At 31.2% G+C, this 15,424-nt stretch overlaps 1 protein-coding gene across 1 annotated transcript; it reads left to right on the forward strand.

The window, feature by feature from the left end:
- The first annotated feature begins 5,362 nt into the window (after window positions 1–5,362).
- Window positions 5,363–10,112, forward strand: LOC115709434 (WAT1-related protein At1g43650). The gene is made up of 7 exons (XM_030637545.2): window positions 5,363–5,815; window positions 5,993–6,055; window positions 6,147–6,263; window positions 6,343–6,586; window positions 7,183–7,341; window positions 8,849–9,000; window positions 9,700–10,112. The coding sequence occupies exons 1-7, from the start codon at window positions 5,595–5,597 to the stop codon at window positions 9,872–9,874; spliced, it is 1,131 nt and encodes a 376-aa protein (XP_030493405.2). The 5' UTR covers window positions 5,363–5,594; the 3' UTR covers window positions 9,875–10,112.
- The last annotated feature ends 5,312 nt before the right edge of the window (window positions 10,113–15,424 follow it).

Raw genomic sequence — 15,424 nt, forward strand, 5'->3', positions numbered from 1 at the left:
GAAACACCATCGCCCCTAATTCCCAAGGACTAAGCAAAAGTGTTCAAAGTCCTAATTCATTTAGGAATTCTTGAAGAACAGATGCAAGTGCCTAAGAATGTCAAAATTGATGCCTATCTGGTAGTTTCAAGCGAAACGGGCTCAGTTCACATGATTAAGTCAACTCCACATAAGTGTAAAGTTAACTTGGGGGCAAATGTTAACCTGCAAACTTTCTTTGGTGATGTGGACATCAAAGTTTGACACATGGCATGAAGGATGATGTCATGGAGTTGAGTAGACCCGAGTCATAGCAATCGACCCAGGAGGGGTCCTAGCCTTGCGCCCAGATTGACTTTGGGATCTCAGGGATGGAAGTTCGGACTTCAATAACTTGAATTCAACTCAATAAATTTTAGTATTCTGTACCATGAAGACATGAAAAAACTTAATCCAAGGCCTGGAAGCTGAAATTACACGTACCTGTAACCCGAAAGCCAACTTGAGCCCTAGGGTTTTACCCAGTGCCCAGGTTGACATTCTCAATTAGGGTTTCAGTTTTCGAGACCGTCTTGGTGCAAAAGGGTCAAAACTTACATTAGGACATCAACTAGACATACCAAGAATATATTTGAGGTATCATAATTAAAATCAGAGCAAGTTCATTTTTGAACACTCAGGGCCCTAAGCACCTAGCACCAAGGTTGACAATCTGTCAATCTAGGTGCCTTTCAAGTATCAGATCAGAGATCCAACTTTTCATCTTCTTTGTCTTCATCAAATATTGGAAAATAAGTCCTTTCAGAGTAAAAACAACACTTTTTAAGTACAAAAAAGGACCCAGCGCTCAAGTTGACACTTAGGGCTGGCCCTTCACCCATGTTGTCAACCTGAGCCATTTTAAATGGAGTTTTTCAAGAATTATTTCAAGCATCTTCTCTATTTTTTGAAAATATTGAGATTCAACTATTTTCGAGAACCAAACAGAATTTTTAGAGGGCGAAAACAGAGACCCAGTGCCTAGGCTAAAATATTGTCAACTTGGGTTGTTTCTAATCAAGTTCAAAAAAAAAAAAAGTGTTCTGGACATCTTTTTATCATTAGAAATAATGAATATTCAAGAAAACTGAGGGAGAAAACTGTAAACCTGAGCCCTTGGAAAGGGGGCCTAGCGCCTAGGTTGACCTGGTGCTAGGCCCAGAACCCAGGTTGACAATCACTTGCTATTCCTCTAACTCTTATAGCTTACTCTGATATAGACTAGGCAAGGTACATTGAAGATCGAAGGTCTATAGGGGATATCTAGTTTTCCTTGGTGATAATCTAGTTAGTTGGTCTGCTAAGAACAACATGTTGTAGCCAAATCAAGTATTGAAAGTGAATTCGCGACTCTTACAAATGCTACTGCTAAGCTTAAGTAGCTCAAATCTTTACTTTCATAGTTACAGATTGCTTTGTCTACTTGTCCTGTCATTTGGGTGGATAACCAGGATGTTGTTACATTAACAGCTAATCCAGTTTCTCATGCGCGCTCAAAACACATTGAAATTGACCTTCATTTTACAAGGGACCAGATCATGGAGAAGTAATTTTTAGCTAGATATGTCCTGCTTCAGTGAATGATTTTGACAAAGGCTTTAACAACAGACATATTTCTTTATTTGAAGTTCAAATTGAAAATGAGAAAACCCCATTTCATTTGAGGGGGGTGTTCTTATTAGTAACTAACTTTCTGTTATAGATTAGTTAGTTAGTTATTTTCTGTTAATTATAATTAGTTCTTCTTGATTAATTTTGTACTTTGCTTTTGTCTATAAATAAAAGAAGTATCTTCTGATATTGAATAAGCTTTTATTCAATATTATCAAAAGATAATTTATTGAAACTCTCTGTTTCTCTTTTCTTTAATCTTTACAATATCTATAACAATAATACATAAATAAAAGTCAACACAACATTTAACCGGCAAAGTATTAAGAATAGACAAACAATCAGACTCAATCATCAAATTTGTGTTGGGTTTTATGCCCTAAATAAAACTCTATTTCAATGTAATCCAGATTATTCAATATCAATAAAGTAACAGAAGTAATTTTTCATTCACTTGTGTATGTTTTGGTTCTCTTAATCAATTGCTTGTCTATTTGATTTATAAATTCATCCAAACCCTTTTCACATACTTGAACATGTTTATTGTGTTGTCAACACAGTGGAAAATAAACATGACTATGTGAATAAAGTATTCCTAGATTTATCAGAACACTGGGTTTCACTGATATGACAATCTACAACAGAGTTTACTTACATTTGGAGAAATTTTATGTTCTTTCCAGAACATAGGTTAAAGTAAAGCTCAGGTTGGATGCATGGAGTATGCATTGGAATGGATCGATATTGAACTTTGAATTAGATTTTGAAACTTACCGTAAACATCTATTCAATTCAATATCATAAGTTGATCCTAGATCACATGATCGAAATCCTGATATGGTTAGGCTTAATTTCAAGAGTATTATTCGTGTTCTTTGATTTGTTAGTTAAGCCTAATCTTTAGTCTGGGCAATACATACATTTTGGGAACACGGTAGTGCGATTGAGTGGGAGCGCTAACATAAATATGGAATCTATAGCTTCTATCTGGCGAATAGTAAGCAAAGGGTGATTTCCTTCGAGCTTAACCAAACGAGATAAATGATTGAGTACTCATTTCACTTAGTTGAAATATCATTTATACAGGGTTAAGTGTTTTAAGGATAAAATACATTGTAGGGTGTTACGGTAATTTAGTCCCTTTACAGTGTAAATCATCCATATAGAGGATCATTGATCACATTAGGATTATAAAAATGAATAACTAATAATGTGTCTATATGGTGGAACATATAGAGCATTCTATATACTGAGAGTGCAATTCTGAGTTCTATGTGTGGATTCAACGAAGAATTAATAAGTCAGTGAATTTAAGTGGTAAATTCTAGATCTGCTTATTGGAAGCTCGGATATATAGACCCATGGTCCCCTCACTAGTTGAGATGATATTACTTGTAAGACTCATTTAATTGATTTTAATTAATCAATTAAAAATTCTCAAGATAGACTTGTCTATTTGAGAATTTATCACTTATTAACGGCAAAACAGTAAATAGAGATTTTGAAGGGCATATTTATTAATTAGGAAACTTTAATTAGTTTCATTATTAATAAAATAAATGATAATATATTATTTGATAATTAATTTTAATTATTAAATAATTAGATTTGTCATTTATGTGGTTGAACAATGGAATTGGCAGTTTTTCACAAAACAGGAAACTATCAGTGTAGGAAAAGGAAAGTTAGAAAAGTGGCAAGCCTTGTTTCCACAATGCCTAGGCCGGCCACTTAGCTTCCTTTTCTCTTTGATTTTTTCAATGCCAAATGTCAGTCATAGCCCTTGGTGGTCTTCTATAAATAGAAGGCAAAGGCTTCAGAGTTGCACACAACTGTACAACCTTTTCACAGCATTATTCTGAAAGAATTTTCTCTCAGAAAATTCTCTCTGAGCCGCCACCCTCTCTCTCTCTCTTCCTTCACTGTTTCGAAATGTATAAGTGCTAGAGTAGTGCCCACACACATCAAGTAATACCTCAATCATAGTGAGGAAGGCTGTGTAGAATTCAGAAACAACAAAGAAGGACTATCGGGCTCAGATCTTGATTATACTCTGCTACAGACAGGAATCAAGGGTTAGAGATCTGAGTGGGAGGAGACATATATTCCGCTGCAATCACTGTAAGATTTCTGATACTCTTATGTGTTTAATTACCTATCGTTTTAGAAGTTCATATTTAGGTTGTTAAATCAACATACTTGTGAGTAGATCTAAGATCCTGGTAAAATAACTTCCAACAATTTGGATACCTCATTTTTTTTTACAAAGATACAATCTTTGGAGAATAGCAAAAACTTCCGCCACATCAGGAGAATAAGTGGCCGAAAAGGGCCACACAGCCGAAAAGGGTTGCCCGTCCTTCATGGTCGCGCAACACAGCCCTAGTGCCTTTGTGATAATTAATTATATTATGGAGAATTACTTCATATACTATTTTTTAACTTTTTTTAAATTTACGGTTAGGTTACTCCAATAGTTGCTCCAGTAATTTTTATGTGAGTTGTTATGTGGATTTTGATTGTGATTTAGGTTGCTCTGTTTGTTATTATGTGGGTTATTATGTGGATTTCTATAAAAATACAAAATAAAAAATTATTATGAAGTATAAAAATAAAAAAAAATAAATAAATAAATAAACCCCATATATTATTACATTGTGTGGTGAATATATAATTATAGTCCAATCTATGAATTTAATATGGCTCACCTATTACTATTACTACTATTAGGAGATAGACTATGCAGCTAGACGTACAAAAGTTTAGTGTATATGAAATAAAGGATAAAAATAAGGTAAAAATTAATGTTTTTTCACCTAATTAGGTTAAATTGATACATATAGGTAAGGACAATTCACTTTGGAAATAATTTACAAACGTTCACTTTAGTTTGTTAGATCTATCTCTGTTTCGAAGTTAGATAATTAAAATACTCCTTAATCCTTCTAAATAAATTAAGAGAAAACTCAATGATTAAGATTTTGTTAAATAAATCAATTTTTAATTAAAAAAAATTACACACCCATTAGTCTAATTAATCTCAGATCAACCACCCCTTAGAAAAAAAAAAATCAAATCACCATATGCATCTTGCGTAAATTTTTGTAATATTTTCTTTTTAATATAATTATTAAAAATGAAAAAAAAAATTATAAATTCATTAAATGTAACTTTATTTTCCTCTTTTTTTCTTATAGTTTGAAGGTAATAAAAGAAAATCAAATTATATTAAGCTCATTTATCTCATTCTATAAATCTAGATTCCAAACATATGCAAAAATAATTTTTTTCACTAGAATTTTTTTTAATAAAATTACACTAAATATAACATTTATTCAATTATTAAAATAAAATTAAGTCTAGTACTAAGTTTAATATAAACACCACAAATTATTTACGCACCAGCAAACATCATCCTTGAGTCTTCACTTTTTTTTTCACTAGAATTTGGTCGTTCTTCAGTGTTCACCTTTTTTTACCCTACCCTATATTATTTTATTAATTTATATAATTTTTTATTTTGGCACACTGAACGTGGTGACTTTCAACACTTTCCATACTAAGGCAAATATGTTTTTTCCATAAGTTATGGCTTTGTGTGATTTTTCTTAAAATAAAGTTGAAAAAGAATAAGTGCTAAAAATAGTATTTATATTTAATATATAATCAAATTATAGTGAGTGGTGGAGTTGAACTATATATGCCACTTTATCAATTATGGCACACATAGTTTAGGGCTGAGATCATAACCAACCAAAATTGTGCTATACTACTTGGCAATTAATTATAAAAGGACATCCCACATCCATACCAAAACTCATCCCACCCATTTTTTTTATTTTTATTTCTTATCCCAAATAACATCACACAAAAACTAGTTAAGAAAAAATAAAGAAAGAAAGAAAAAGAACCCCTTTAGCTAGCTATACACATTAATTAATCAATATTAGTACTATAAAAGAGAGATGAAGAGTGGTAGTAGTTTGATCATAGGCCATCCAATCATGGCATCATTAGAAACCCAAAAGCCTTATATTGCTATGATTTTTGTACAAGTTGTTTATGCAGGCATGGCTTTGTTTTCCAAGGCTGCAATTGCTCAAGGAATGAATCCTTTTGTTTTTGTTGTTTATCGTCAAGCCTTTGCAGCTTTCGCCTTGGCTCCTTTTGCTTTCTTCTTTGAAAGGTAATTTTTTTTGTATTACGACATAATACTAATAAATATTATTTGAGTCTCGGGTTCGAACCCATGCACTTTCCTTTTGTCCCATCTCTCTCTTACCACTGAGCTATAGCTCAGTGGTAAGAATTATAATTTTTATAATATATATTTATGTATATATTAATTAATTAATTATTGCAGTGGGAAAGTGACTCCTTTGTCATGGGGTTTGGTCTGCAAAATTTTCTTCATTTCCTTGATGGGGTAATATAAATATAATCATTCATGAATTATTAATATATGTAAATATATAATTTTTATTTATTTAATATTGTTTTAATTTTATTTTGAATAGGATAACTTTGAGCTTAAATCTCTACTATGTTGCAATTAATTTCACTTCAGCAACATTTGCTGCAGCCACCACTAACGCCATCCCAGCCATTACTTTTGTTATGGCAGTATTACTAAGGTTAATTAGTTATAATTAATTAATTAATTAATTTTGATTAATTTAATGTAATTTTGATGAGATGTGATGTGATGATCAGAATTGAGAGTGTATGCATAAAAAATGTGGATGGTGTGGCAAAGGTGATGGGGTCAATTGTGAGTCTATCTGGGGCATTGGTGTATGCTTTTGTAAAGGGTCCACAATTGAAGTTGATGATGAAGAATAATTGGTATAATGATCATGATCAAAAACCCATTAATTACCACAGACATGAATGGGTTAAAGGTTCTCTTATGATGCTATCAGCCAACACTGCTTGGTCTTTATGGCTCATTTTGCAGGTTCAATATCATATCTCTTATTAATATATATTATATATGTTTGTTACTTATTATTATCACTTGAGTGTTATTATATTTGATACATATATTACATAAGGTGTTGGATTCAATGGATTCTATCATAAATGTGTTGTACAAAATAGTAGTGATCTGTGTGTCAAGTCAAGTTAATAACTATTTGTTTTTTCAGAAAAAATGTTACAATTTGTTAAAATATATAAGGTGTTAAGCACTTTTAATGACATTATTAAGAAAATTTAAATTTTTATACTTAACCCTCACTTTTATATTATTTAAGTTGGAATTATTCGTACCTAAAAGAAATAATAACAAAAAAAAAGTTATTCAGAAAACAAATAAAAAAAAAAATTAAGTTTAACTTAGATATTTTTATATACATATTTTTTATATAAAAAAAAGATATTTTTTGAATTTTTTTTAATTAAAATAGCTAAATTAAGTGTAAAAATTTAAATTTATGCTTTATTATTAATGATTACATCGATTTAATATTTATAGTTAAATTAATTTCTTTTATACAGTAACCATAAATATGTATATATATATATTAATAATATATATATATGTTTGTGTAGGGTGGTATAGTGAAGCAATATCCAGCAAAGCTAAGGCTAACAACTCTTCAATGCTTGTTTAGCTGCATACAATCAGCATTTGTAGCCATTGCAATGGACAGAAACCCATCATCATGGAAACTTGGCTGGGACATTAATCTTCTTTCTGTTGCTTATTGTGTATGTTACAGTCTCACTCCTAATTTATTTTTTCTTTTTATATATATTTATTTATTTATTTATTTGAAGCACTCACAAATTACTTAATGCTATTGTGACCTTGTGCCTTCTTTTTCTATGCAGAAATCATTTAACTACTCAATTTATTGATTATTATTCAACATATGATTAGTTACATAATTAATTGAGAAATGTTTTAGGGTATTCATAGTCTTTAACATTCTTATAAGATATAATATTGCTATTAGGGTAATTTAATATCAGGTGCTACTTATTTTACTTTAATAAAAATTATAAAAAAAATCTAATTAATTACCAAACAATACCTTATAATAGTGTTAGATATATTAGTGTGGCATAATAATACTCTAACTATTCACATTTTCAAACCAAACCAATTACCTAGAAAAGAAAACTATTTAGAGCATTCTAGCCATAATTTCCTGTAGCAGTGATATAAAATATATTGTTTTGAAATGTGATATATAATTAAAAATAAAATGGGTATAAAAATAGCCAAATTAGATAATTAAGTATATGGCCTAGATTATATATACTTTTTGTTAGAAAGATATATTATGTTAGCATGTGTGTTTAATATTGTCGTTTTATGGTTGTTCAAAAAAAAAAATATTGTCGTTTTATGGTGTAATTTACTTATTGGGATGTCTCAAAGACAAAATTCTTACACACTTTATAAATATTTATATACATAGATTTTTTTAAAAAAAATTAAATAAGAGACCGATAGTGGGAATAATATAACTATAAAACATACAAATATATGAGTATGCGACGGTATATAAATTATAAATATAACTTTTATAATACATAAACAATTTAAGACATTAGCAACAAACAAATAGAAGATTGCCTCCCATATATATAAACTTTAATAAATAATCTATTAAAAAAAACTTAGCTTAATTAATAAAATCATGTTACTTGCAAGTTGAAATTATTAAGTGATAATAAAGCCTACTTTTGTTAATTGCTTTAAGTGATTCGTAACATCATATATAATTATATAATTGGAGTGTTATTTAATAAATTAGATCTATCATTATTTTAAACATATATTCATTGCTTTATATTATACAATCAATATTATTATAGTCTTTGTAGTGGTGCCTTTAATTCTAATCAAGTCCCTATATATGATCATAGGATACTTTAAATTTGGTTTATTAATGCTTGCCTTTAAATAATTATATATAATATATAACAATTATTGGTGACTTTTATTTTTTCATTCAATCATCTTTATGATATGATAAGATGATTATAATCAACACTTCATTTTCATCAGTGCAGTGTTTAAAAGATAAGATTTATTTTATATGATTAAAAAAATTCACACTAGACTACTAAATAAAGTAATTATACTATTTTTAAGTCATGCAAAAACAAAAACAAGACAATTACTAATTAGGGCAAAATTTGTAATAATAAATTTTGAAAGGCATACTAATTTTAATTATTTTTTTTATTTTTGAATATTTTGCAGGGAATAGTTGTGACAGGCATAACTTATTGGATTCAAGTTTGGGCTATAGAGAAAAAGGGTCCAGTTTTCACATCACTATTTACTCCCTTAGCCCTAATTATAACTGCTATCATATCAGCTTTCATTTGGAAAGAAACTTTTTACTGGGGAAGGTCTAAACACTTTCATACCACAAATCTTATTATAATAACTTTATATATATCTTTTCAAAAGAAGTTAGGAAAAAATCATTATTTATATTATTATTTGATTATTATTAGTTAAGTATAAATATGTGCTGATGATGATGGAGACCTATATTAAATTATTGTATCACATGCATGAAACCCTAGTTTTTTTTTAAAAAAAAAAAAAAAAAAAAGTAGGTAGAAATAGACTTAGAATTTATTTGCTATAATATGATTCCGACTTGATCGATAATTCTTTACAATATAATCTTTTTTTGAAAATTCAAACAAATTGAAATTCTCAACCAGTTGTTTGAAAATTCCATCTCGGATGATGTCCGAGACAGGCCATGCATTATAGTACACAAAGTAAAAAATGAGTACCAAATGAATATATTGAGAGCATGCATGAAGATGAATATTGTCCTTATTATAATGTCATGTGATAGTATTGATATGTCATTTAGTGAACCATGTAATAATAATGCTAAATTGAGTGTAGAAACATCTCAACTTTTCTTCTTATCAACAACAAAAAGAAAAATACTATCTAATTATAACACAATATAATAATATCATGATCATTATTGTGTGTAATATAATAATTAGAAAAAAAATTATAATTAAGATTGATGCATGGGTAAATTAACTGACATGGTATTCCATTATTAAAAACAATGACAGTGTTGGTGGGGCAATTTTGCTGGTTGGAGGACTCTACAGCGTTTTGTGGGGAAAGAAGAAAGAAGATAATACTAATAATAATAATAATGGTGAATGTGATAATAGCAAGAGAAGAAGTGAAACAAATGCTGCCCAAAGACAAGAATGTAAGGAAGAAACATTATCTAATGTATAATATCATCAGTGCATTACACATCCTACTTGACTCAGATGGATAAATATATATATATATATATATATATTATGAACTATATAAATATATATATATAGTAGTAGTAGTAGTAGTAGCTAGTTAGATTTTATTATGGTGAAAAAAGAAAAGAAGAAAAATGTCACTACCCACCATATGAAAATCAATATATATACATGTTTTATCTTTACAGTTGCAATATAAAGTAATAACTTTTTCTTTTGGTACAAATGTCCTATGAATAATATATATATGTCTAGTCTTGGATCCCATTAGTTATTACCTTTTTCAAAATAACAATCTTCTTGTTGTGTTTCCATTCTTTTTTGTTTTTATTTGGAAAAAAAAAATGATAAAATGAAAATGGTGTTGGACACCACCACTATACAAGATATATAGGGCTCGTTTGAAACGCCGTATTAGGTCGTATTGTATTGGATTGTATTATATTGAATTGTATTTTATGCAATATTTTTATGTAAAACTATATGTGGTATTAACTTTTATAGACACTTAAATATATAATATTTTAATAGAAATTAAAGTTTAACATAGTATTATATAAAAATATGATATATAATCCAATTTAATATAATACAATACAATACAATACGGCGTTCCAAACGAGCCCATAATATATTGTTTTCTTTATATAGAGATTTAATTACATTAAATATATTTTTATTTACATAATTACATATTAAATTTTATATATTTTAATTTAATAATTATTAAAAAAAATTATTAATTATTCTTACAGCCTGATTTTATAATAGTTTCTTGAATATATCTATCTTCATATTGGTATAATATTAACATTGTTCATTTTGGACATAAACCTAATAGATTAACTTTTGGACTCTACTCAAAAAGTCTCCTAACAATAAAAATACTTCCATCCTTATATATATATAATTCAGTACCAGCAAATGTCGATATTTAGATGCACACCAACAATCAACTTGTCCCTACAAATATAATTAAGTAAATAATATTTTTTTGTCCTCGACTTTGACACTTAATTTTGTCCCTTGAATTATTTTTTGTAAGAAATGTTCTACGAACTTTAAAAATAATTGTAATTTTTCTCCTTTGTTAGATTTTGTTCATTTTTTAACAATTTATTGATGTGACCACACACCATGCATATAATTACAATACAAGAGTCTATTTAACCAAATTAATGCTAGCTAGAACCAAATGTATAATGGCTTTAAACATTCAAACATTAACTCAAAAATTGCATATATACAACCTCATATTTTATCGTTAGAATATTATTTATGCAATTATTTTGTTCATAGACTCTCAAATTACAATAAATTAGCCATAGATAAGTATTAAATTAAAATACTATTTGTAAAAATGAGCGAAATGCAACCAAATATGCAAAATTATAATTATTTTCAAAGTTTGCGGGATATTTTTTTTAAAAAAAAATAATATTAATAATGCAAGGCATAATCATATAAGTGTCGAAATTTTAGGAGCAAAAAAATTATAGACATAGCTTAACAGTTTTACATTTCTGCTCGGAGTCCCACGTTCCAATCCCTCTCTCACCCAATATAAAAAATATTCAATATAATTACACTATGCCTGTTTTGGAATGTGAATAGCTACCCATTTCAAATGAATATGAAAATTAAGTTTGTTTGAAGACAATGAAGAGTGAAGAAGACTGAACCCTTAAGTCTCTCATATATATTTTCTCTATTCTCTCTCACATGCTATATATTTCTATTACAACAATGCATAATTTGAGACTCGAACCTAGAATTTCCAATGCACACGCACTGCCACTTAAGCTAACGTCAACTAATTATTTCTTTTCTACAGCTAGTCAGCTTATGTGACAGCATTAGTAAGGTACGCACTATGTAGTGTTGAATGTGTAAAAGTGAAAGAAAGATTTCATTGATTTGGAATTAAGAGTACAGCCCTTTATATACAGTACAACAAGAAGAGTTAGTTAGGGAAGCTACCTCTAACTGTTATAACTGATAAGTAAGTAACTAACTAACATTTAACAAACTACTTAACATCCCCCCTCAAATTGAGCTGAGATAGAAAGACTAAGCTCAGATTGTCCCTTAGTAATTTGAATCGAGGAGCTGATAGAGATTTTGTTAATATGTCTGCAATCTGATCTTGGGCAGGAGTGTGCTTCACATGAAGTTGCTGCTGCATTATGCGTTCACGAACAAAGTAGAGGTCTAGTTTTATGTGCTTGGTTCTTGAATGAAGGACAGGATTTGCAAACATGAGTATTATACTTTGATTATCACACCACATAGTGGGAATGGGAAGCTTGGGAAAACCAATTTCAGCAAGCAGAGATTGTAGCCACACCACTTCAGCAGTTGCATTGGCGAGGCTGCGATATTCTGCTTCAGTGCTGGAGCGAGAGATTGTTTTCTGCTTCTTGGAGCTCCAGGAAATCAAGTTGGAACCAAGATATATACAAAAGCTTGAAGTTGATCTCCTGTCGTCGGGGTCAGATGCCCAATCGGCATCACAAAATCCTTGGAGAGACAGAACAGGGCACGGTTTGAGCAGAAGACCATGATCGAGAGTTCCCTTGAGATACCGAAGTATCTTTTTGACAACCTTTAGATGAGATTCTAGAGGATTATGCATAAATTGGGAGACTCTATTGACAGCATAAGCAATTTCAGGTCGAGTTATCACAGCATATTGTAAAGCACCAACAATGCTGCGATAAGACTTAGGATCAGCAATAGGGTCACTGCTGTAGGCAGACATTTTTTCACCACCACTCATGGGAGTGGGTAGAGAATTGGCACATTCCATCTTGGCTTTGCATAACAGATCTGTTATGTATTTCTTTTGACACAAATGTAACACGGATGACATTTGATGCACTTGAATCCCTAAAAAGTAATCTAGAGTACCGAGATCTTTTAAGGCAAATTGGGCATGTAGATCTTTGACAAGTTGTGTAAGAACATGGGAGGAGCTACCTGTGATGATTATATCATCCACATAGACTAAGATGAAGGTGGTGTGACATTCAGTGAGCCTGAAAAATAGAGAATTTTCTGCCTTTGCAGAGGCAAAGCCAAACAATTGCAGGGCATTGTGAAGCTTGTCAAACCAGGCCCTTGGACCTTGTTTGAGCCTATATATGGCTTTGTTGAGTTTACACACAAGATCTGGAGATTCTTTGTCAATAAAACCAGGAGATTGAGTCATATAAACCTCTTCTTGAAGGTCCCCATTCAAGAAAGCATTGTTAACATCCAATTGCTTGATTTGCCATCCTTTAGATAAAGCAATTGTGAGAATGACTCGGATTGTGGTTGGTTTAATGATTGGACTGAAAGTTTCAGTGAAGTCATGACCATATTATTGCAAAAAAACCTTTTGCAACTAACCTTGCTTTGAATTGAGCTGTGGAACCATCAGCATTTTCTTTTTCTCGAAACACCCATTTGCACCAATAGCTTGTTTTCCAGGGGGCAGAGGTACCATAACCCAAGTGTCGTTCTTCTTTAATGCAAAGATTTCAGTGTTCATAGCTGAATTCCAATGAGGGGATTTGAGTGCAGAAGCCACAGTGAGAGGTGTGGTGGAAGCTAGAAGAACCTTGGGTTTGTATGTGCCAACCTTGGCACGGGTTACCATAGGATGGTTGTTGGTAATTTGTGGTGGTTGGACAGTAGAGTCAGGGGGTTGTTGTATAGGTGGGGGGTCTGTAGATGGTTGTGGGGGTTGTATGTTTTCTAGATGAGGATGTTGCTGCTGAGTAGGATCAGTGGTAATTGGCTGCAGCTGTGTTGGTAAATTGACAGATAAAGGAGCAGCGGATTGCTGCTGTTGCTGGTGCAAATTAGGGGCTGTTGCAGATGCAATAGGAGAGGGAGCAGAGGCTGTTGCTGATGCAAATGAGAAGCTGGTGCTGGTGCAGATGGGTGGGATGCTTGGCTAGCAATTGGTATGACAGATGGAATGTCATTTGGCACATGCAAAGAAGTAGTAGCATTAGTAGATATAGTGAGATAAGGAAACAAAAATTCATTGAAAATAACATCTCTAGAAATGTTAATTCGGCCAGATGGAGATAGATATTTGTAACCTTTGTGTTTCAAACTATATCCAAGAAAAGTAAATTGCTCAGAACGAAACTCAAATTTATGTTTGTTGTAGGGTCTAGTGTTGGGGTAACAAGCACAACCAAAAACTTTTAAAGTATTATAATCAGGTTGTTTATGAAATAATTTGTGCAAGGGAGTGTCATGAGCTAAAATAGGAGTGGGAAGTCTATTAATGACATAACAAGCTGTTCTAACAGCTTCATCCCAAAAGGAAAGTGGCATAGAAGCTTGAGCAAGCAAGGTTAGACCAGTTTCAATAAGATGTCTATGTTTTCTCTCAGCAACACCATTTTGTTGGTGTGTTGTAGGACAAGAAAGCCTATGGCTGATGCCATTTTTGAGAAGATATGGTTCTAAAGCTTGAAATTCACCCCCCCCCCCAATCAGATTGAATAGAAATAATGGGCAGATTAAGTTCTTTTTCAATTTGAGTTCTAAAGTTGATAAATGTGGGTAAAGCTTCAGATTTGGCTTTTAAAAGAAACACCCAAGTGTATCTTGAGTAGGCATCAATAAAATGTATATAGTATCTATAACCACATGAGGATAGCATAGGGGAAGGGCCCCAAATATCAGTATGTATATGTTGGAAATTATTTTACCAGGATCTTAGATCTACTCACAAGTATGTTCATTAACACCCTAAATATGAACTTTCTAAAACGATGAAATAAACACATATAAAGTTTAGGAAACCTTACATTGGGTGCAGCGGAATATAATGACTCCTTCCGTTCAGATATCTAGCCTTTGATTCCTTTCTGTAGCAGAGCATTATCAATATCTGAACCTGGATCTCTTTCTCTGAATCTTTGGTGTTGAAACCTCCTTCTTGCTGAAAGTCTTTCTTCACGATCTTCCTCACTATGATTGAGGTATCACTTGCTGTGTGTGGGCACTACTCATACACTAAGTATTTCGAAATCTCAATGAGGAAGAGAGAGAGAGAGAGAGAGAGAGAGAGAGAGAGAGAGAGAGAGAGAGAGAGAGAGAGAGAGAGAGTGGGTTCAGCCAAAGATAGGGAGAGAGAAGGCTCAGGTTTTTCTCTGAAGGAAAAATAGAAAATTTAAGTGTAATTTTCCTGAAGCCTTCACTATCTATTTATAGCATTCCACTAGGGTTATGTTTGAATTATTTGGCATTAAAATAATGAAAATATCAGTTTAAATTGCCTACAAAAGTGGTTGGCCATGCTTAGTGGATTTGGGCCTCACTTTTTGCAATTTTGCAGTTTTACCTTTTCTGCATCTGATTTTCTCAAAAACGCCAATTTTCTAATTCAACCATTTAAATGTCAATTTTAACTATTTAATAACTATAAATAATTATTAAATAATATTGTCATTTATCATATTTATTAATTGAACCATACAAAGTATCATAATTAACAAATATGCCCCTAAAACTCTTTCTTTAC

The sequence above is a fragment of the Cannabis sativa genome, chromosome X (genome assembly GCF_029168945.1).
Source record: "Cannabis sativa cultivar Pink pepper isolate KNU-18-1 chromosome X, ASM2916894v1, whole genome shotgun sequence".
NCBI lineage: Eukaryota > Viridiplantae > Streptophyta > Magnoliopsida > Rosales > Cannabaceae > Cannabis > Cannabis sativa.